The following is a 21,003-nucleotide window of genomic DNA, read 5'->3' on the forward strand; positions in this document are numbered from 1 at the left end:
GTCCCCCTTTCCCAGCCAGAGGCAGTACCAGGCGGCTGGAGCTAGTTCCGGAGACCCAGCAGGAAGCTCAAGGCTTGCAGACAGGGGAGCTAGGGCAGGGCGTGTCCAGCCCAGGGCCCAGCCTAGGCCTCAGGGCCCCTCCTGTCCCAGCTGGGTTACGCCCAGACCCCAAGGGGGAAGTTTCCTGCCCTGCATGGTGCTAACCAGCCTTGTGGCAGAGACCCCAGGGCAGTAGCTGTTGCCCCAATGCTGGCTGTTACCCTGCCTCCCCGTTCCAGCAGCCCCCTTGGGAGGAGCAAGCCTGCCCAGCCGGAGAGCCGCTAGGGTGGGTTGTCCTGATGGGACAAGCAGCAGCAAGGAGGCCACAACTAGCCAATGGCCACAAGTCCTGTTGTTTTCCTCCCCCCACTCTGAACTGGAATCCAGCTGCAGTGCAGACAGGCCCCAGCCTTTACCCAGAGGTCAGGGCTGGGAAGAGACCCACTTTCCCCAGCCGGACAGCAAAGGGGAGGGGGAGACACCCAGCACAGGCTGCAGGTCAAGGAACACACGCCAGCAGGATGGGGCTGAGGGAGAGGGAATGCAAGACAGGCCCCCCCCCCCTGCCTGGGCTGGGCCTCCTACAGCACAAGGCTGCTGCTCCCCCCACTAGGGGGTTTAGCTCCCAGGCGCTAGAAACGGGCCCCTGGGCACAGCTCTCCCCTCTGCCACTCTGGAGCGGGCTGCGCAGCGCAGGGAGGTAAACAGGCTGCACAGGACTCTGCCCCGAGCAGGAGACCAGCCCAAGGGGGCTGACAGCAGCGCTCTGCAGCCCTCGGCGTAAGGAAGGCAGGTCTGAGCACAGCCCTCCAGAGCAGGTGGGGGACGCGCCGGGTCACTGCTGTGCAGCCGGAGCATCTGTCCATAGGCAGAGGGCCCAGGGCATGAGCTAGTCTGCACCTCGTTTCCCCGCCGCTGGGTAAGTGCTCTGCCCTGCGCCCGGCAGGGGGACTTGCAGTGCTAGGACCAGCAAGGCCCCGCCTAGGCAGGTCCATTCCCACAGATCAGGCCCTGGGAATTGCTCAGCAAGAGACCAGAGGCATGGACCAGCCCAGCCCCCGCTCCCCTCCTTACTCAGAGCGGTGCAGGAGTCCTTCCCTGCCGCCCCGGGCAACCCCAGCCCAGATACAGCGGTGAGGGGCAGCAGCAGAAGCCCCTCACATGGCACGCTCCAGGGCGCCAGTTGCGCAGTTCAGAAACAGTGCAGCAGAGTTGGTTTCAAAACAAAAAGAGCATTTTATTTAACAAAGCACAATCGCCTGCTCAAACTATAAAAAAACCACAGGAGCTCTTAGTTCATCAGGTTTTACAACAGCTACATCGTGAGAACAATCCGCTTCAAAACCCTATGGACAGACAGACACCACCCAGCAGACACAGGGAGGTTTTGTTATCATTTATTTGTGAAGTTAAAAACAAGCGGTAAAAAGTAAAAACTGAGCATACAATTTGTTTGTTTCAGTTTCAATTTCCTCTTGAACAGACGAAATACATGACAGACCAGTCCCAATTGGGGGAAAATGGGAGGGGGAAAGGGGTGGTTTTTATCTGAAACACCGACACCTTATTCGAGGAATGTTCCAACTCTAACTAAAAAGCAGAGTGATTTTTTTTTCTCCTTGTAAAGTTTTATTTTTTTTTTTAAAAACAAAACGAAAAGAAAAAACATGTTACCCTGAAATCGACGTGTGTTTCAGGAGGGCTGAGATCTTGCAGCAGTTTTAGTTCGCTATCTTCTACAGCTGGCTCAACATGAAGGATTCGGATATTTTTTATTTTGATTTTATTTTTATTTTATTTTAAAGAGACTTGGAGGAGCAGCCGAGGTCCTGCTAAGAAACCCAGCACTCAGACCCAGAGGCCAGCTCCCTTCCCCAACAGCGGCCATCTCTCTTTCCAAAAACAAAAAGGGTTTCACGGGTGGGAAGTTCACATTCAATTCACTGAGCCTGCAAGGATCAGGGAGAGAGACAGGAGTCAGTTACCCCCTGAGAGACACGGCTGCGGACGGAAGAGTCCAAAGCAACACAGGGTCGCCCTCTGCTGCCGTGGCCCTGGCTGGGCACTGCCAAGGTAGGGAGCAGAGCAGCGACTGGCCCGTGGCTCCCACCTCAAGCAGGGCGGTTGGAAAGGAAATTGGCAGGTCAAGCCTGGAAGAGACTCTCATTTCGGAAGCAGCCGCTTTGGTCAGCCCTGAAGATCAGCTCCACGTCGGGCCTGGGGAAGCATTTCTAAAGGGGACTGCTCCCAGCTTGGCATATTTAGGCAGCTAAGTGGCACGGAGCCCTCGGGTGCTGCTGGGGACGTCCCTTAGCTGCCTAAATGGGGCTGAAACCGGATCTGCAGGCCCGTTTCTGAAAGGCTTGGCCCTGGAATGTAACTGCTACGCCTGGCCCAGCGCAGGGCCGACAGCCCGGTGCCAGGCCTGAGCGGGAGCCGTCCAGGTCCCGGGCTCAGCGGCAGCGGTTCTCAGTTCAGTGCCGCCGGGAGGGGAAGCTGGTCAGAAACGAAGGAATCTGCACCCAGGCTCCCAACGAGTCCCCAGGTTCGAAGCTCACTAGTCCAGCTGCTCTACGGCCCGCTATCCCCCAGCTCCCCAGGCTAACAAAGCGACCCCCCCACGGGTAAGAAACCCCCTAACGCTACTAAGGCGGCCTAGCGAGCCAGAGCTAAGAGCCCAGTGGAAACAGGAGAGTCTTGCGCCAGCTCCGTCCATTCCCCTGAGCTCCCATCTCCCCCGCCCCCAGGTGTGGGGCCAGCGGAAATCCACGAGCGCAGCGCGGGTCTGATCCAGAGGTTTGAGTCTGCTACTGCCTCCAGCTAATGGACCGGGTCCGTTAGCTCAAGCAGTAGGTCGCGGTGTCCTGGGCTGAGTCCCCGCCGACGGCCGATGTGGGAGCCGGTGCACGAGCAGAGAGATGCCGCTCGGGAAGCGCGTCCGGGGGGCCGAGGTTCTCACCCAGGCAGGAGGAGCTACAGCGGGGGGTTGAAGGCAGGCAGCGGGGCACATGGCCGGTCACTCACCTGCTGTCCCTGCTGCGTCGGCGGCGGCACTGGGCCCCCAGCCCCCGGTGTCTGTCCGTAGTAGGCAGCCTGCTGTCTGTAGTACTCTGCCCAGGCTGCGCTGTAGTCTGGCTGAGGTCCCGGTGGCGCCCCTGGTCCTGCGCCAGTAGCTACTTGAGCTGCTACCAGGGGCAGGGGAGAGGAGAGAGGGGTGAGCCGGGCCCTCCGCCGACTCAGCCCCCCCCGGAGGAGCACCAGGCTTCACTCACCTTGTTTCTTGTAATATTCCTCCCAGGCTTTCGTATAGTCCTGCTGCGGGGGGGCCCCGGGCTGCTGGGGCTGCTGGCCTGTGGGCAGAGACACGCATCAGGGACCCGCAGGCGGCTGGCGTTGGACTGGCGCCAACGGGCGTGGCCAAGCCACCTCTCCCTGGGCATCTTCTCACCAGGACCTGGCCGGGTGCCCACTGGTGCACAGGCTGCGCCCCACGGTGCTTCCGAACACCAGCGTCCCCTCCCCCCACCTGGCCGGGTGCCCACTGGTGCACGGGCTGCGCCCCACGGTGCTTCCGAACACCAGCGGCCCCTCCCCCCACCTGGCCGGGTGCCCACTGGTGCACGGGCTGCGCCCCACGGTGCTTCCGAACACCAGCGGCCCCTCCCCCCACCTGGCCGGGTGCCCACTGGTGCACGGGCTGTGCCCCACGGTGCTTCCGAACACCAGCGGCCCCTCCCCCCACCTGGCCGGGTGCCCACTGGTGCACGGGCTGCGCCCCACGGTGCTTCCGAACACCAGCGGCCCCTCCCCCCACCTGGCCGGGTGCCCAATGGTGCACGGGCTGTGCCCCACGGTGCTTCCGAACACCAGCGGCCCCTCCCCCCACCTGGCCGCAGATCCCGGCCCTCAGACCAGGGGGTTTTCCTGAGCTCACAAGGAGCTGGGCTGGCCCCCCAGGCTCTAGCCACGGCTCCCCGCCCCACTCTGTGGCCCCCCCGGGCCCTTACCTAGTTTCTTATAATACTCCTCCCAGGCTTTAGTGTAGTCCGACTGCCCGGCGGGGGGTGGCTGCGGGGGCTCCCCCTGCACGGGCGGCGCGGTGGGAGCGGGCGGCGCTCCGGGCACGGGGCCGGGGGGCTGCTGGTAGTAGTGCGAGTAGTACGCTGCCCAGGCCGCGTTGGGATCTGCCGCAGCTGCTGCTTTGCCTGCGAAGGAGCCGCCGGTGAGAACAGACCCGGCCTCCCGCCCTGGGCTACCCAGGCCGCCCGGCGGGTCGGCTCCGTACTTACTCGGGTCATGGGGTGCGGGCGGCTGCCACTGCGGGTAGGTGTTCCCCCAGCCTTGCGGGGGGTAGGGGTGGGGGGGAGGAGCCCCCGGGCTGAAAAAGGAGAACAGAGCCACTGAGGGGGGGGAGGGGCGGTACCAGGCACGCAGACCCTGGTGGGGACAGGCTGACGGAGGGGGAGGGGGAGGCGGGCCCAGCGCATCCCCCCAAAGCACCTTCCTCCCCTTCCTGAGGCAGCACCAGTGGGGACAGGCAGCGGCTTTGCTCTGCTCTTGGGCCGGGCAGGCAGCCGACCTGCCGGGGTCATCCGCCCCAGTTCACAGGCCACAAGCCCCCGTCTCATCCTCCCTGGTGCACAGTGACCCCCAAGTCTCTGTAGTCTCAGCCGGGGACGGAGCCAAACCCACAGGGACAGGGCCCCGGCCCCGGCGGGCAGCTCCTCCCAGAACATGGGGCTACTTCTCCCCTGCTCTGCGACCGGAAGGAGGGGCCGAAGCTCGGGCTCCAGACAGGAGGGGATTCTCTAGGGTAGCAGCTCCCACCCCCAGAAAGAGACCCTGGCCCATGGCTCATGCCACCCCTCCCAGAGGCCCAGTGGCTCTGTACTTACTGAGGGGGGGCTCCTGGCGGCCCTGGGTTGAACGGCCCTGGGTTGAACGGGCCCATGGGGCCAGCAGGGCCTGGGGGCCCTCCTGGCCCAGGCCCAGGCCCAACTGGGCAGAGGGGGCCCTGGAGAGAGGAAACAACCGTGAGTGACAAGCGCCTCCCTTGCACAGCTGCCCCTCCCTGGGAAGGGGGGAGCTGGGCCCCCCACCTCGATCTTCTCCTCGATGAGCTGCTTGGCGTGGTCGATCTGCTGCGGGGAGCCTCGGATGACAAACAGCTTGAAGTTGGGGTCCCCGTTGGGAGGCAGCTGCCGGGAGATCTCGACGAACGCCCCCGTCTGCTGGTTTATGGCTTTGACGTTCTCCCCGCCTGGAAGAGGGGGCAGGGTGAGCGCGGGCGGGGAGGGGCCAGCCACGGGAGGGGAGAGCCGGCAGAAAGGGCACTCACCTCTGCCAATCACCAGCCCACACTTGTGAGTAGGGATAGAGAAGGTCATCTCTCCTCCGGGAGGGCCCCAGTTACCCTGCCCTCGGCCACGGCCTCTGCCCCCGGGGGGCATCCCTGGGCCCGGGGGACCCGGCGGGCCACTCTGCAAGACAAGAGCCACAACGGCCTCAGGGAAGGGCCACGGGCAGCCACGCCCATGGAGATCTAGAGTCACCATGTCCAAGACTGGTAGCGCCCCAGCATGCAATGCACAAGAGCCCGGGCACCGCCCTCGGGAGGCGGGGCAGCTGAGGGCCAGCGGGCGCTGGCGGGGAATCGCCCAGGGAGAACGAAGGCTGCGGGAACGTGCCAGTCGCCTCCCCGAGCTCTGCCCGCACGAGCAGCAGGGCGCAGCGCTTGGGGTGGCAGCATCTCAGGGCACAGTTGGGAGCCGTTCTACATGCTGCCCAGGGACTGCCCCATGACCCCCGGCCAGGTGGGTTCAGACCTGCCCAGCCCCCAGCGCCCGAACCCCTCACTTATGGCCCTACCCGAGCCTAGGGGGAGCCTATTAGTCCTGGCCCCCCAGGAGAGTTTCTGGCCCTGGGGGTAAGCCCCGAGTCGCCGTGCCTCGCCCCCAGTGGGGATGGAGCGTGAGGGGAATCTTTTCCCTGCTTCTCAGCAGGGGGCCACACCTGTGAGGGGTTCTCCCCCTCACAAGGGCCAGGGCAGTGAGGATCCTGGAGTTTGGTTTTTTGTGCTTTTCACTTGTGTGGCTCCTGCCCGATTTCTGAGGGTCAGTGGCCCGACTCCAGAGAGGTTCCCCACTCTAGGCCTAGCCGAAGTTCCTGAACAGGGTCACTCCACTCGGAGCTCAGCTTGTGTGCGGGGCCTGCTCTAACCACTGGACATCACTGCCACGCCAAATCCCTTCCCACCTGCCCCACAGCGCACCCGCTGTGCCTGGCCATCTGCCCCGTGCTCCGCAGGGCCCGAGCGCGTCAGAGCAGCCTAGCAGCAGGCAGACAGGAGCCAGAAATCTGCTGCCCCTCGCGGAGCTGAGCAAATGCCAACGGAAGCGAAGGGAATGAGGCGCCTCAGGGAGGAAGCCGGCCTGGTAGGTCAGGTGCCTAGACTCAGAGCTGTGACAGCAGCCTCCTAGGGGAGGGAAAGCGGCGGGCGGCGAGGGCAGGGGGGTGTCACGAGCCCCAGCGACCACCCGGGGGAGGGCTGCGGGGTGGAACAGGTCATGACAACTGGAACCAGAGACCATCGCCCTTCGCTGTTGCCCCCCAAGCCAGGTGTCAGGCAGCCCCGCGGGTTCTGGTGGACACGGCCCCCTTGTAAGACATGCACGAGGGACGTCATGGAAACGACCTCCAGCTAGGGGCCACCATCCTGAACACGGCCCTTTAGAGAGCAGCATTTGGCCCTGCTACCCCTGTTCTACATTCGGGGGGGCTGGGAACAGAGCTAGTGTTAGTGACACCACCACATGACTAGGAGCCCCTCCAAATCCTTCCCCAGCATTTCTGTTCAGCTCCCTCTTGGCCTGCCCGGTAGTGGGGACAGGCTGGTACAGCTAGCCCCCGCAGGAAGGGACCCACACGCACCACTCTACAGCGCAGATCGGGGAGGCAGTGTGGTCTAGCGGAGATAGCACTAGCCTGAGGCTCAGGAGCGCTGGGGTTATTCCTAGCTCTGCCACTGCCCAGCTGGACAACACAGGGTAAGGCCTCCTTGTGCCTCAGTTTCCCTCATTCTGTACAATGGGGATAATGACATGGACCTTTAGCTCTACTGGTAAAACCTGGGAGTTACTCTAACGGCATCCACACTACAGGCTGCACTGGGACAGCCATGAAGTCGCCACACCTGAAATAATGAGAAACCAAAAGCCTGCATGGCCCTGCCTGCCCCTGAAAAGCGTTTGGAAAAGAGAAGACTGAAGGGGGACACGAGAGCAGTTTTCAAGTATCTAAAAGGGTGTCACAAGGAGGGGGGAGAAAACTTGTTCTCCTTGGCCTCCGATAGAACAAGCAGCAATGGGCTTAAACTGCAGCCAGGGAGGTTTAGGTTGGACATTAGGAAAAACTTCCTAACTGTCAGGGGGGTCAAACACTGGGATAAATTGCCCAGGGAGGTTGTGGAATCCCCATCTCTGGAGATAGTTAAGAGCAGGTTACATGGACATCTATCCGGGATGGTCTAGCCAGTGCTGGGTCCTGTCGTGAGGGCAGGGGGCTGGAGTCTATGACCTCTCGAGGCCCTTCCGGTCCTAGCAGTGTATGAGGTGCAGCCTGCCCCCGCTCCAGCGCTAAGCCCCACTGACCCCAGCAGAGAAGCAGCTAGGCCAACAGCAGACTGATCAGCAGAGCCCCAGAGGCGGTTACCCCCACGGACAGCTCCCTCTGGCACAGCTGGAAGTGCCTACACGAAGGGGTTTCCACAGTAGCACTGCAGCCCCCTCCGTGTAGACGTGCTCTGAGTCGCCACCTGACCCTTGGTTCGCATTGGGGGACAGAGCCCCCGCTTGCAACACGCCGCTTTCCAGTTAAGGGGTTACGAGCTTGCAGGACACAGAGCTCTCCCGCCTGGGCCCCCCAAACCACAGATCTCAGCCCCGCTTGCCAGAATTTCAAGTGAGGAAAATTCAACTTTTCAGGCCCCTTACGCGTCACACAGCAGAAAAGCAGCACCACAGGTTTTATTCTTAGGGCTACTAAGGAACACTCACTGGGTGGGGAGCCGACCTCTCCCAGGGCAGCATGCCGGAGCAGGGCATCCCGGCGTTACCTACCCGAAGGCTCTGCAGGAGGTCGTTTATAATCCGGGCAGCATGTTCGCACCTGTCTGGGGGCCCCATAATATGGGCAATCTTCTCTGGACCCGTCCCATCATCTGAAACAAGCACAGGAGCCAGCTCAAAGCAAGGCGCCCACTGCCAGGCCCGACTCCGAGCAGGGCTCTCGCCAGGCGCCAGAACACCGTGTTAGCAGTGGGCAAGTCTTCCCATGGCGTTCACGGCAGCGTCAACGGAAGTTAGCAGCGCCTCTGCCATGCGCCCCAGCACACCTCAGGGGACAAGGCTTGGACAGCTGGAGGTACTAGTGCCGGGGGACCGTTCCAGACGATGACTGGACTGCACAGACCAGGCTACGGTGCTGTGTCTGCCTTGGACGCTGGCATGGGACCAGTTTCCTTAACACGGGAGCAGGGTCAAAGGGCAGGTGACACTTCCAATCCGTCAGAAGCAGCAGGTACTGTCACTTAACCACACAATGTGGGACATTCACCTCTCGAAGCGCGAGCGAAGCCTGCCCAATGTTTAAGTGCTCGGAGCACAGGACTGGCCATCCCAGGTCCACCACCGGTCCCCCCAGCCAGGTTACCCACCTCCGGAAGTGGCTGATGCCGGCTGCTTGGCCCCAATGCATCCCACTCTGCTTAATGCACTGGGCTGTTTGCCGTCATGCAAGGGCAGGGGGAGGAGGAAGGGAGGGATTCTTTGCTGAGCCCTTCACCCGAGGCAGGACACAGGATGGGAAATTGTAGGGCTTTTTCCAGGGGAAAAAAATCTGTCTTATTGGTTTTCAGGAAGAAGTCCCGAGGGCACTGTGGAACCCAATGCCGTGCCTCGCAGCGTCTGCACCCCAGGGAGCTGCCGGTGCATGAGCCCACCCTGAGTGTCTGGTAGGAGGCGTCAGCGGGCAGGCGATGGGTCTGCAGGGACACTCGGGGGAAGGGGAAGAGGTGAGCTCTTTAGGGGTCCCACCTTGCTTGAACTGTATCCGAACGCCAGCATCGTTTTGTATTTTCTTGATCATCTCTCCGCTGCGGCCGATCACCACACCGACAGAATGCCTGGGCACGGGGACCTGAGCGAGGGGCAGGAGCCATGTTAAGCGGAGAACAGGAAGTCATTCCCAGGACACTAGGCCAACGGGTTTTTGGGCGAGTGCTGCCCCCTACTGTCAGACTACACAGCATCCTCCCTGGACAGAACCAGCAGCAGCCGACCGGGGGACCATTATCCCCAAGTGAAAAACTCACGCGCCAAACTGGTCTTACATCTATTCCTCCACCGATCCTGGAACCGTATTCATTTCGGTCACCGAAGCCGCCCTGGTCACGTTCACGCAGAATGTCCATCACCATCTCACACGCTTGCTGCAAACAAGACATGGCAACGTGAGCCAGGGGCCGGCGACCCCCGTGCTGCAGGCCTGGCTCTCAGGGCAAGCAGCACTGAGGCTCACTGGACCACACGAATTCCTCCGTTAGACGTGTGGGCACCACCAGCGAGTGGCTTTGACCCCAAGCCCCACGCAGAAAGGATCTCAGTGCTCCAGGAAAGTCACAGCTGTCCACGCCGGCACGCTCCCGGGTACATCCCGCCAGGCATGCAGCAGCCCTGGCCCCAGTCTGACTATTGACTTCCTGTCCTAAACAAGGTTCTGCGGCTGGCCCCAGAGTGGTTGCACGGGGGAGGCATGTGCACAAGGCCATTTGGAACGTGGGGCGTGTTCTGGGTGCCCCGGGGAGATCCAAGTGACGTGCTAGGACATTTAAAAGGCTCAAACCAAAGCAGCCCACTTCGGAACAGCCCTAAGGCAGGTAACCACTCACCACTAAAGCGGAGGTTTGCATACAGGGTACGCCGAGGTCTTCCAGAGGGTACAGCAACCAGCCAAATATCTACCTTGTTTTACAACAGGCTACATAAAAAGCACTAGCCAAATCAGTATGAACTAAAGGCTCATATCACGAAACAAGTGGTTTTTAGGGGAGGTGCACTCAGGGGTACACATGACAACGGACTCCAGAGAGGGGGACAGCATTCTGGCAACGTTGACAGCTATTGCACTGAAGGGGCCACGTAACGAGAACCCCCTTCTACCATCCACAAGCCCTCGCCATGGACAACACCCCACCGACAAAAGCGCAGGCTGTCTGCCTCCTGCGGTGGCTGCCCGCACACACGCTCCTGGGGGGAGCCCGTCTGTCTCACCTGGACTTTGTAAGGGTCTCCAATTATCCGAAGGGGCTTATCTACATTGGTGTTTTGGGAACCGTCTTGGATTAAAATCATTTTCACGCCCGCTCGCTCCTGCAGTGAGGAGAAGGGAGAAGGGAAGGCGTCAGCCAGGGGGCAGGCGAGGCTGGAGAGCTCCAGCGATAGCCTGCCACAGCCTGCGCCAACCGCAGCTCTGACGGGGCACAGAAGGTACAGACTTGCCCACTGACCATTCCCATGATCTCTAGAGAGACTCAGCCCCACAGCCGCTGCACTGACCAACCGAGACCAGCCCTGTAGCGTCACTGCTCCCAGCACAAGGCCCTAGCTGGTTGTGGACCTGGGGATCTCCAGGGTCTTACTGCCAGCGAGTTCCGTTCCCAGCTCGTAAGCTCTCCGCACACACGCCGACTGGCCAGGGCTCCCTGCACCCTGGCTGATGCCCACGTGACTCAGGGTGCCCCCAGCTCTGCTGCACTTGAGCAGGGCTGGAGGGACCAGGCTAAGCCCAACTGCCTCTAGGCGTGCCAGGGCTGGTGAAGTCTGCACGGGGTAGGTGAGCTTTCCCTGGCACAAGGCCTGGCATAGCAGCGCCGAGGCCGAGGGGCGTGCGACGGGTGTTACTGAGCCCCTGCCCGAGCTAACAGGGCACAGCACACTAGTGACACAGGACTCTGGAGGGAGCCAGGGCGGCCCTGGCGCACAACCCTCTCTGTGGCCAAGGAGAAGAGGCCACAAGAGCCACGGCGCAAGAGGTGGAGCCGTGAGAGCCAGGAAAGGGGGGCTCTGGCACCCTGCCCTAACCGCGAGGCGCTGTCGGCCCACTGGGCCCGCAGCCGGGGCGGCTCCGAGCCCTTACCTGCAACTGCTTAATCGTCTCCCCGCCTTTGCCGATCACCAGCCCCGCCTTGCCAGCGGGGATCATGATCTCCTGCACTGTGCCGTTCTGCCCATTGGCGTTGTCGTGGAACTGGCCGGGCGGCCCCCCGCGGCCCCGGGACACAATATCATCCAGCAGCATTTTTGCTTTTCTGTGAGGGGCAGAGAAACAGCAGCCACGGTGAGCAGGAGGCGGGGCCCCCCCTTCAGCCATCTGTCCACGCGCGCCCGGCCCCGCGGGCCACATGCTCACACGGCCTCGCCCAGCCTGCTCCTGAGGTCGTTTGCCAGCCAAGGAGACAGGCCCAGCTGCCACAGTGCCCTCTGCCCAGAGCTGCTTTTGCTACACCCTAACCCCCAAGTGGACACTGCTGTTGCCAGCAAGAGCCCTGAGCGATAGCACCTACAACTGGGCATTTTGGCTCCATGTGCTATGGCCAAACCCTGTCTCCAGCACAAGAGCCTCACAAGAGGCAGAGACCCTTTGCTTGCAAACCGCCTGCTCAGAATTTCACTATTTGGAAAAGGGAGGGGGTGTGAATTTTCTCCAAGGTCTTTCCCCACCAACCTGACAAGGCCCTCGTCCTCCCTGCAGCAAGGAAAGAAAGCCACTAAGAGCCGCAGGACTCCGGCAGATGGTAGGGGACAGGCGAGAACCTCCAGCAGGGACTTGCCAGCAAGCCCTGGAGCTCTGAGCTCAAAGCTCAGCACTGAATCCCTGCCTGACAGACCCGAGCACAATCCACACCGAAGCCCATGGCAAAACAGAGGCTTTACTCACTGGACAGATTCCGGGGACCCAGTCAGAGAGACGCTCCGCTCTGGCAAGCCGCCACTGTCTGTGGGAGAAGACCGCGGTAAATGACAGGCCCCATGGGCACGGCACCAGGAACCTCTACAGATGTGCTTATGCTTCCGCTCCCCATCGACTAGGCCAGAGTTCAGAAGACCATCCAGGTGCCATGGCGCCGAACTGGACTAACTGGGCCGAGATCTGAAGAGGCCCGGCTCCGCGACAGCCAAGTTCTCTAAGCAGATCCACACCGTGCCCCGTGGCTCGACATGCCCCTCACCTGCTGGTGCCATTGGCATTGCCAGGTTGGATCAGCGACCCGTGGGATTTAGCCGGCATCGCTACAGTCGTCAGACATTCTTGTACACGAGTGAGCTCACTGTGTCCCAGGCTTGGCCCGAGCTGTCCAATGTGCCATGGACGCTCCCCAAACCCAGCCCAACACTGCCAGGGAACGCTCAAGGCCAGCAGCACGCCCCGTCACATTTGAGACTAGAAGGGAGCATGGAAAGTACAGACTGCACAGAACCCACCCAGCAACTCCCACAGAGCCCAATGACTTCTACCAGAGGGTCAGAATCTACCACAGCCATTGCTCACAGGGGCAATTACACTCGCCAGCATACACTTCCCCCTCAGAGGAAGGGGCCAGGGATGAGTTCACACTCCCAAGGACCCATCTAGCACGAGCACTCTGCCGAGCTGCTGCACGGCGCACCCGCCCGTACCTGGCGATATCTGTACTTTGCAGCCAGAGTCCTGCTGGATTTTGTTGATCTGTTCACCGCCTCTGCCTATAACTGGAAAAAAAGGAAAGGAGAAGAACCGCTAAGGAACGCCGCTTGCTGCCGGGAGAGGCAATGTCCCTACAAGACTCGTCTCAAAGTAACACGCTTCCCATAATTCAGTTATGGACTATTCATCGGCAACCACTTGAAAAAGAAAGCCATTTAAGAGCCCCAGCCATCTCCACGCAGATGAGAGTTGCCTTACATTCTGCTGGAGGAACAGTGAAAAGGATCGAACCCAAGGTAGTGGTAGGCCCCCAACACTGTCGGTCAAAAGGTGACTTTAGCCTTCGCAGGGAACATGCAGCACTTTGTCAAGAGCCTCAATGAGCCCTACAGAGGCGAGCAAGTTTCATTATCCCCTTTCTAGAGGGGGGAAACTGAGGCAGCAGGCAAGATCAGAATCCAGGGCTCCAGCTCCGTGCCCCAAGTGAGTCTGTGGACGTCAGAAGGGAGAAGACAAGCAACAGATTCCAACGGTCCATCTAGTTAAGAGTCTCAAAAAGGCCATCGCCACAGGGCCAGGGCAGCCTAAAGGAACCAGACGCCTCTGAAGGAATTTGGTGCATCCCAACTCGCCAACTCCTCCTCTAGCCTCAAAGCTCAGAAAGCCAAGCCAACTGAACCACATCTTGGAAATCAGCAGTTTCCTGGGCACAGGTCTTATGCCACGGAGCCCAGTTTCCTCCTGCTTCGCACCAAGCTGCCTGTTACAGCCACCATTCCCCTTCTGGCACAGGCCTGGACTCTCCTCAGAGCCAGTCACTGCTTCTCAGATCAGCCAGACAAGAATGAACGTCCCCTCTTCCCTGGGAGAGAAACACAGAGCCTTTGACAACACTCCTGGGAAACCGTGCCACTGCTCACAGGCCACAACCTCAGTGCACAACGGAAGTGCCAACCACCACGGTGACAACACACCTGGCTAGGAAGTTGCCCACAGTATCGAATCCCTACCATTTAAAGCAGGGAGTCCGAGCCTCAGTGTTCAAAATACCAACATGTTCCACCCTGACTCTCCCCTGGCTGGCACAAGTACCACATCAGAACTGCCAGAGCATCAGATAAGACTCAAGTGGGAGTTCGAGACCTCGGAGAGCTGTCCCCAACACAAGGAAGGGCAACAGAGCACAGAACCAAGCTTTTCTGCAGAAAGCTCTGTGACGGCCACAGGGAAGCCAGGAAGGTATGGGTGAAGTTCAGGTAATAGTACAAGCCTTTCACTAAAGCAACTGCAGGCCACGCCCTGCCTAATACTCACTGAGTCCCACCATGCCATCAGGTACTCTGTACTCTTCAGTCACTGTAGACCTGCAAAGGGAAACGGTCAGCGGCTTAAAGTGAGGATGGGAGGGTAACAAAAAAGGACCCTATATTCACCTGCAGCGATCAGAAACAAGAGAAAGGGCTTTCCTTGTCCTGCTGGGCCAGACTGGAGGGTGGCAGAACAATTGGCACCAGTCTAGGGGCTGTGTAAGTGTCAGGGGTACACATGGCAAGCTAGTCACATGCCCTGGAGTCCACTGTAGCAGCGTGTGCACACAATGCGCCAGCTTTACAGAAGCCAAATCTAGGAAACCTAACGCAAAGGCTGCACAAGAGCTAGAAGTACCGCGCTGGTGGCCAAGAAGCACGTCCCTCACTACCAACAAGGCGCACACATGCCAGGAGCGACCAGTCTCCCCAAAGGCATGTCACAAGACTCCAAGGGTAAAGCCTCACATCTGAGCAGAGCAGCTTGGCCAGTTTCGGGGCACCCCAACTGTTGCCCTCTGAAGATGTCTGAAGTTCAAGAGGGGTCACTAACTTGGTCCTGAACGTGCAGTTCAAGCTCACAAGCCGTGTGACTGAGGGCAGGGGAGGAGGGTGACGGTGGCAATTACCTGGGAGGAGGATGAATCGGTCCAAGCTGAGCAGACATGGCTGGAAAGAAAAAGCAGGAGAGGTCTGGGGTTATGACATCACGTAGTGGAATGCAGAACAGTGCCAGAAAGCCAAAAAGCAGTCAGTCAATCATTATCCAGGCAAACTTTAAGGGAGATAAAGATCCCACCAGATCATCAATAAGTTCCTATACATTTCTAATGCAAATCTTCCTCCTCCATCTATCACCCCAGCCATTCTTATTCTCTCAGCTTCCATGTGAAATGACCCCTCCAGGTGAGCAGCAGTTATCAGCGGGCTTTACAGAACATCCCCAGGCACTGTCTAGTTATTTTCCCCATCCCTTTTAACAGAAGCTGTACTTACAGTCACCTTGAGCAGCCAGTTTCTTGCTCTCTGGCTGGTCTGTTTAAAAGACAAGGGAGTAGATTAGATTCAAGCCAATCTCCTTCTAGTAGTTACAGGCAGCCTCCCTTCTCCAAGGCTGGCATGTGGCACAGAAGAGCAGCCCAAAGCATGAGGGGCTAGATGCGAGCTACGTACATCCTCACTAAGAAAGCCTTCAGAACATTTAACAATCAACAGGCACTTCGGCAGGTGCTGCCATCAGAGGGCTGGGCAGCGAGGGGAGGGGACTAGGAGCACAGCGACACGGGGGTAACTCCGAGTGCAGCCAATGGCTCAGAGCCTGGTTTAGAGGTGCTAGCTGTAAATAGGGATCTGCTGCAAAGCCCCCCCAGATCTACAGAGGAAAGCACAAAGTGCTAAGTATCACCAAGGCCCAGCACTCCTATTGCATAACGGCGCCGTTCAAAGAGAGACAACGAACTCCCTGCAGTACCTCCATCTTCCAGTTGCCTCTTCTGACCCCCAAACCCAAAGTCTGGAGTGTTGTTGTTCACCGTGGTAGCTGCATCACCCCCAATTTTAGCCGCTATCTGAAAAGAAAGCAGGTGGCATCATACAGTTACCAAAGGGAAAATCCTGCCAGAAATTAGCAACAATGGGGAAAATAAAAAGCAACTGGATTAGCAAAGGCAAAGTATTCTCAAGCCCTAGGACCTTGAGTCCATTAAATATCCCACACAATACATGGCAATGCCATTTAAAGAGTCCTAGACCAGGCTACACAGCTCAGAGGACTACATTAAACAATCACACTTAAGCTAAGCAAGGACTAGCATGTTATTACAGCACTAAAAAGATATGCTCTAGCCTAGGTCTATGTATCAAGTTAATGACATTTATTATAATAGTTGCATGTAGCAAACACTATTAAAGCTGAAAAACTGCAACTACTACGAACTAATAACTCTTGTGCTTACACTTTCTGAAAAACACTTCCCCAGGGCTGAGAGTTCTGTACTTGCATTTCAGCCAAAATGTGAAATTTTATGCAAAAATACCACTTTTAAAAATGCATTATAAATGTACCTTCTTGCTTTCTGTTCAGATGTAACAAGTGGCAGTACCTCCAATCTGTATACCTACCAGACATACAGCCCCCAGTCAAGAACCCATCAACTCCAAATAATGTGAGTGTGGAAACAGAATGAACAGCAGCAAATTTCACTAGCTAAGAGTCCACTTTTGAATGCCAGCTGAGACAGACTTGGTCTCATTCAGGATGTGGGGGGGTGGGGGGGTCACAAAAGTGTTGCTTGTATGCAGAACTGTTAGCTCACGCCCAGTTCAAATTTCTCACACTCCAGCTAGCTCCCTGGAAGCATCAGTATACACTTGTGTCTATTAAGTGTGCACATGCATTACTTTTATATGACCATGAGCGTACACAACTCTGAGACATGGTCTTCCCTTCCATTAAACTTAGGAAATTAAATGCAAAAAAAAATTGTTAATAGAACATTAAGGTTGCAAATTTTAATTAAGAAGTCAAGCATTGCAATAGCGTTTTTCTGAGAATCTGAACTTGCGTACACAGAACAAAGGTGTAACTTACATATCGTCACTAACAATATTAATATGCATTCTTTCAGTTACTAGTTAGCTTGTATACAATTAAGATTCACTAGGATAGAATTCAGCCTACCGGATGATTACATTTTGTATTTCCCATTTAAATTCACAACCTTAACACTGCATTAACACCAGTTTTAACTGATTTTTAGAAGTAGCTCCCTTGTTTATTTACCTGCTGCAACTCAAGTTTAGGATTCTGCTCAACAGGAGCTGACACCACCACAGGCACCTGAAGACAGTAGAGGACATGGTGATGTGCTCAGCTGTTGCAGGACAGAGAAAATCCCGTGCTTGGGTATTGGCAGATAAGTCAGTTTTATCGTGTTCATAAAAGGTGCAAGATTGACAGGACTGGAGGTCAAAGATTTCTCTACCCAGCCAAATCAAGTGCAGCCAGGGCAGTCCAACAGCAAGGCACAATTCCCTACAACGCCCCCAGCAATGTGTGTCATCCACTATTACTAGTAATTACCGTTAAGTGCAGACAGTAAGCTTGCTGCTGTGCGATTCACAAGGACTATCCCTGCCCAGAACTGCAATTCTCAAGTGACCTGGAGGGACACTTCTCTGGGGGCAGAGGACAGTTCAGTCTCCATGGCCCATTCAACACTTTGCCCTTCTGGTGAGGAAGCCAATTGACCTGCGGTGGCAGTGAGCTGCGCACACCTTTTCACTGAAAAGAGGAGCGACACCTAGCCTAGTCTCGACCGAAAAAGGTTTGCTGGGACAGTTACAAGAAACCCATCCTGGCAAACAGCCTTGCAGGAGGATGGATTCTACAGGTTTGCTGCCTTAACAGCGAGGACAGGCAATGTCCCCTCTAAACTTTCCCATCCATGTGTGGCATAAATGTTTTGCCATGCACAAAGTATATGGGGATGTGCCCCACCAGCAGGAACAAAAACCTAGCGGTGGGAGTCTGCTAATCAGCTGGGTGGCACTGGAATTTCTCCTGAGTGGCCACACAAGCGCAGTTTACAGGGAATGCTAGGAACATGTAAAATCTACTTTGTTGCAGGTGAGAGTGGGTGGCGGTAAGTTGTGGGGAAACACTAAATAAAATGGTTTAAGCAAGGCTTGTTTTTGTTCTTTAAATGATAAAATGTATGTCTGAACTCCTTTACTACATAGACAGGCCATTGACAAGGTGGTTGAGTTTTACAGGGGAATGTGTTTTGGGGGATTTAAGGTTTTAGGAGGTGGGAGCAGGATTAAAAAAAAAAATCAAGAAATAAGAGTGGGTCGGAGTGGGCAGGACAGGAGCAGGATTAAAAAGTCTCTTGCAGGGCTCTACTTTCAAACTAGTGGAGAGGAAGATTAAGAGTGCTTGTGCGGGGACTTCTTGCATAGCTCTCCAAAGAAAAGACGCTATCCTGGGAAAGTATTTCTGTGCTGGCATAACTGGGTCTACACTAGGGCTTTCACCAAGTATAGGGTGTGATTTTTAATGACATTTTTAAACTGCCATTACTATTGAGAGAAGTTGAGGGCACACCTGTTCCCCAACTCCCTAGCCCAGCTACACCATTAGATGGCAAGCACTTTTGCTAGTTATCAAGCAGGACTGGATTTCAGCCAGTGACACAGAAATGAAAGAATTTGTATCTCTAGTAGTCCATAATACCATCCTATACACCCCTTCATTTTATTAAAAACAAACCTATTCCTAATTTTAAGGTTGCACATTTGTTTCAGTTTGGGGATCCTTCACTTTTTAAACAAAGGGAGCTTTGCTCCTTGCACTCCAAAAAAATTAATACCCTCACTTTCAAAATCAAATTTCAAGGGCCAGACTCGGGAGAGCTACAAAGCATCCAAGGGTGTAATAATTTAGAAATACATTTCCCAAACTTAAGCTCAGTTTTATACTGAAGCATCCGACAGATGCATGAATATCCCAAGATTTTAGTACTGCAGAAAGATACACCTAAAAGTTGGGAAGAAAATTAGAATAAAACATCGCCAAATCACCAACATCTCTCTACCTCCTGGCAGTGGCAAAATTAGTGCAGGATTTCCCTGCATGTTAGCAAAGACCACATTTCACCACTATATCCAGCCACCAGTGCCCACGAAACAGAGCAAGGTATATAGACATTTTCAACTTAGAAATTCCTTTTGCAAAATGCCACTGTTCATCTGAATTGTGACTGAGTTGTCAGCATTTATGCTGCTTCCTCTATAGTCTGAGGAAAAGAAGTCATGAGTTGCAGTGGTTTGCCTAGCTGAAAAAGATGCTAAACTGCTCCACTATTCCAGTGGGAAGTGTTACCACTGTCCCCCAAATGTTGGGTGCCTCTTGTGTAGACTCTGTATGTGATACAGACTTGGTTGAGCTGCTCAGTTAGTGGCCCATGGCTCTGGGGTTTTATAGCATTCCACTAGTCAGAATAAGGGACACCTGCAGAAGTTGGGGTACATGGGGACATCATGGCCCTATTGCCCCATTAAGTTAGATATCCTTGTCCTCAGGTGGTTGATGGATTAACATTGCCAGCCTTCTCCTTTTGGGAGAGTTATACTGAAAACATGGAGAAAGCCCCAGAATTAAGGAGGGCCACCCCATAACACATCCTCATTTCATGTGGGACTACAAATGAGATCCCAAGGTGCTGCAGTCAGAAACAGGGGAGGACTAAGCAGAGCTCTCTGCTGGCTACGTGCCAGAGAACAGACCCAGGGGCTTGGCCATTCCCTCTTCCACATGCGTGACATGAGACCCAGACTAACAACCTTGGTATGGACCATAAAATCCTGAAGCTCAATGCAAAAGAATTCTTACCTTCTGCAACTGGTGACAGAAGTGAGAGTCCTACTCCCATGGGGGAAAGGAGTAGGCCACCTTGGAGAGGGGTTCCCTCACCCTCCTGCGCCTTTCCCCTCAGCCTCTCTCCTCCCACAGCTTTTACCAGCCCTTTACCCACCTGCCACACCAAAGACCTGCAACCCCTCTGCTTCTAACACCTACACAGCACGCCTCTGCCAGCCCCTAACCCTTCCCCCACGCCCCTCACTCTACTCCAGTACGACCAGCCCTCGCAGCCCAGGACGCCCTCTTCCCACCTCACTCCCAGCGCACCCCCTTCCCCCGCACTCCAGACCTCTCCCCCAGCTCCCTTCGGTCCCAGCCCCCACAGCGCAAACCACTTCCTCCACCCGCTCATTCCACCCCATCGCCCTTACTCCCTGCCCCCCTTCCCCCTCCTCTCTGCTCCCAGCCCTGACTGCCCACCCCCTTCCCCCCCCGTCTGCACCCCCTTCCTCCCCCCTTCCCCCCGTCTGCACCCCCTTCCTCCCCCCCTGCACCCCCTTCCTCCCCCCCATCTGTAGCCCCCTTCCGCCTCCCCCTCCCCCACCACCCGTACCCCTCCCTCCCCTCCTCCCCCCACCCTCTGTACCCCTTCCTGCCCCCAGGCTGACCCTGCGCTGCTCCCCTCCCCCGCCAAGCCCCCTCCTGCATCCTCCCCCCTCCCATCTGCAGCCCTTCCCCCCCTTTCACTTCCCCGCGCCCCACCCCTCCCGCCCTCATGGCCCGGCCCCTCCCCCCGCCTCAGGCCCGACCCCCCCGCGGCCCGGCCCGGCCCCGCCGCCCCCTCACCTGTCGGGCCCGCTGCACGGCGTCGGCGAAGGCGTCCTTGCGGATCCCGCCGGGCGGCCCCCCCGCCCCGCCCGGGCCGGGCCCCCCCGCGCCGCCCGCGCCCGCGCCTCCCGGGGGCGGCCCCCCGGCTCCGGCTCCGCCGGCTCCCCCACCGGGGGGCCCTCCGGAGGGCGGGGGCCCGGCCGGGCTGTAGTCCGACATGGCGGCGGCTGCGGCCGGCGAGAGACGCTGAGGAGGCGGCGGCGGCGAGGGCTCAACGCGGGAACCAGGCCGAGCTCTCCACACACCCCCGCAAAGCACGGTGGGATCGGGGGGCGGGGACTCGGCGATATCCCCGCCCCCCTCCGGGCTCGCAGGCCAGTCACACGCGCGGAGGGCTCTGAGTGACAACGGCAGGCAGCCAATCCCGATCAGGAAGGAGCCGGCGTCTCTGACTGGCCTATTAAAGGGATGGGAGGCGGGTGTTAAAATTGAAGGGCAGGGGGCTCGTCCAATCGCGCAAGCAACGGTCCCTGGTTCGCTTTTCTATTGGAGGAGAGTGAGTTGAGAGCCCGTATTGATTGACACGCAACGAAGCCAATCAGAAATGAAATGTGGCTCGTCTTGGGACACGCATTGGAGAAGATGATCGATGGGCTGGTGGTGTATTGATTGACAATAGAATGGGCCAATCGGAGATGGCAAACGCTCAGGCCTGGCCTCTCCGGA

The 21,003-nt window shown here is 57.5% G+C and overlaps 1 protein-coding gene across 9 annotated transcripts; it reads right to left on the minus strand.

Moving 5' to 3' along the window:
* Nucleotides 1-1,251: 1,251 nt before the first annotated feature.
* On the minus strand, nt 1,252-20,630 carry KHSRP (KH-type splicing regulatory protein). Of its 9 annotated transcripts, XM_075917169.1 has the most exons (21): nt 20,296-20,625; nt 16,870-16,926; nt 15,559-15,655; nt 15,084-15,122; nt 14,717-14,756; nt 14,095-14,144; nt 12,774-12,845; nt 12,034-12,091; nt 11,233-11,404; nt 10,368-10,466; nt 9,410-9,526; nt 9,132-9,234; nt 8,094-8,257; nt 5,378-5,519; nt 5,139-5,299; nt 4,935-5,053; nt 4,329-4,417; nt 4,047-4,244; nt 3,312-3,389; nt 3,064-3,224; nt 1,252-1,988 (listed from the first exon to the last, which is right to left on the minus strand). In XM_075917169.1, the coding sequence occupies exons 1-21, from the start codon at nt 20,494-20,496 to the stop codon at nt 1,980-1,982; spliced, it is 2,226 nt and encodes a 741-aa protein (XP_075773284.1). In that variant the 5' UTR covers nt 20,497-20,625; the 3' UTR covers nt 1,252-1,979. The 9 variants fall into 9 exon arrangements, with proteins under 9 accessions (XP_075773284.1, XP_075773282.1, XP_075773281.1 ...); XM_075917167.1 differs by having other exon boundaries at nt 1,252-3,221; nt 20,296-20,630; XM_075917166.1 differs by having other exon boundaries at nt 1,252-3,224; nt 20,296-20,626.
* Nucleotides 20,631-21,003: the final 373 nt, after the last annotated feature.

The sequence above is a fragment of the Pelodiscus sinensis genome, unplaced genomic scaffold (assembly GCF_049634645.1).
Source record: "Pelodiscus sinensis isolate JC-2024 unplaced genomic scaffold, ASM4963464v1 ctg88, whole genome shotgun sequence".
Classification (NCBI taxonomy): Eukaryota; Metazoa; Chordata; order Testudines; family Trionychidae; genus Pelodiscus; species Pelodiscus sinensis.

Coding starts and splice junctions, on each gene's coding strand:
- KHSRP (XM_075917166.1), bottom strand. CDS start 20,496: ATGTCGGACTACAGCCCGGCCGGGCCCCCGCCCTCCGGAGGGCCCCCC. Junction 15,123..15,558: donor GAGGCAACTGGAAGATGGAG/GTACTGCAGGGA, acceptor TCTTTTAAACAG/ACCAGCCAGAGAGCAAGAAA. Junction 9,527..10,367: donor GAGACCCTTACAAAGTCCAG/GTGAGACAGACG, acceptor TCTTGTTTGCAG/CAAGCGTGTGAGATGGTGAT.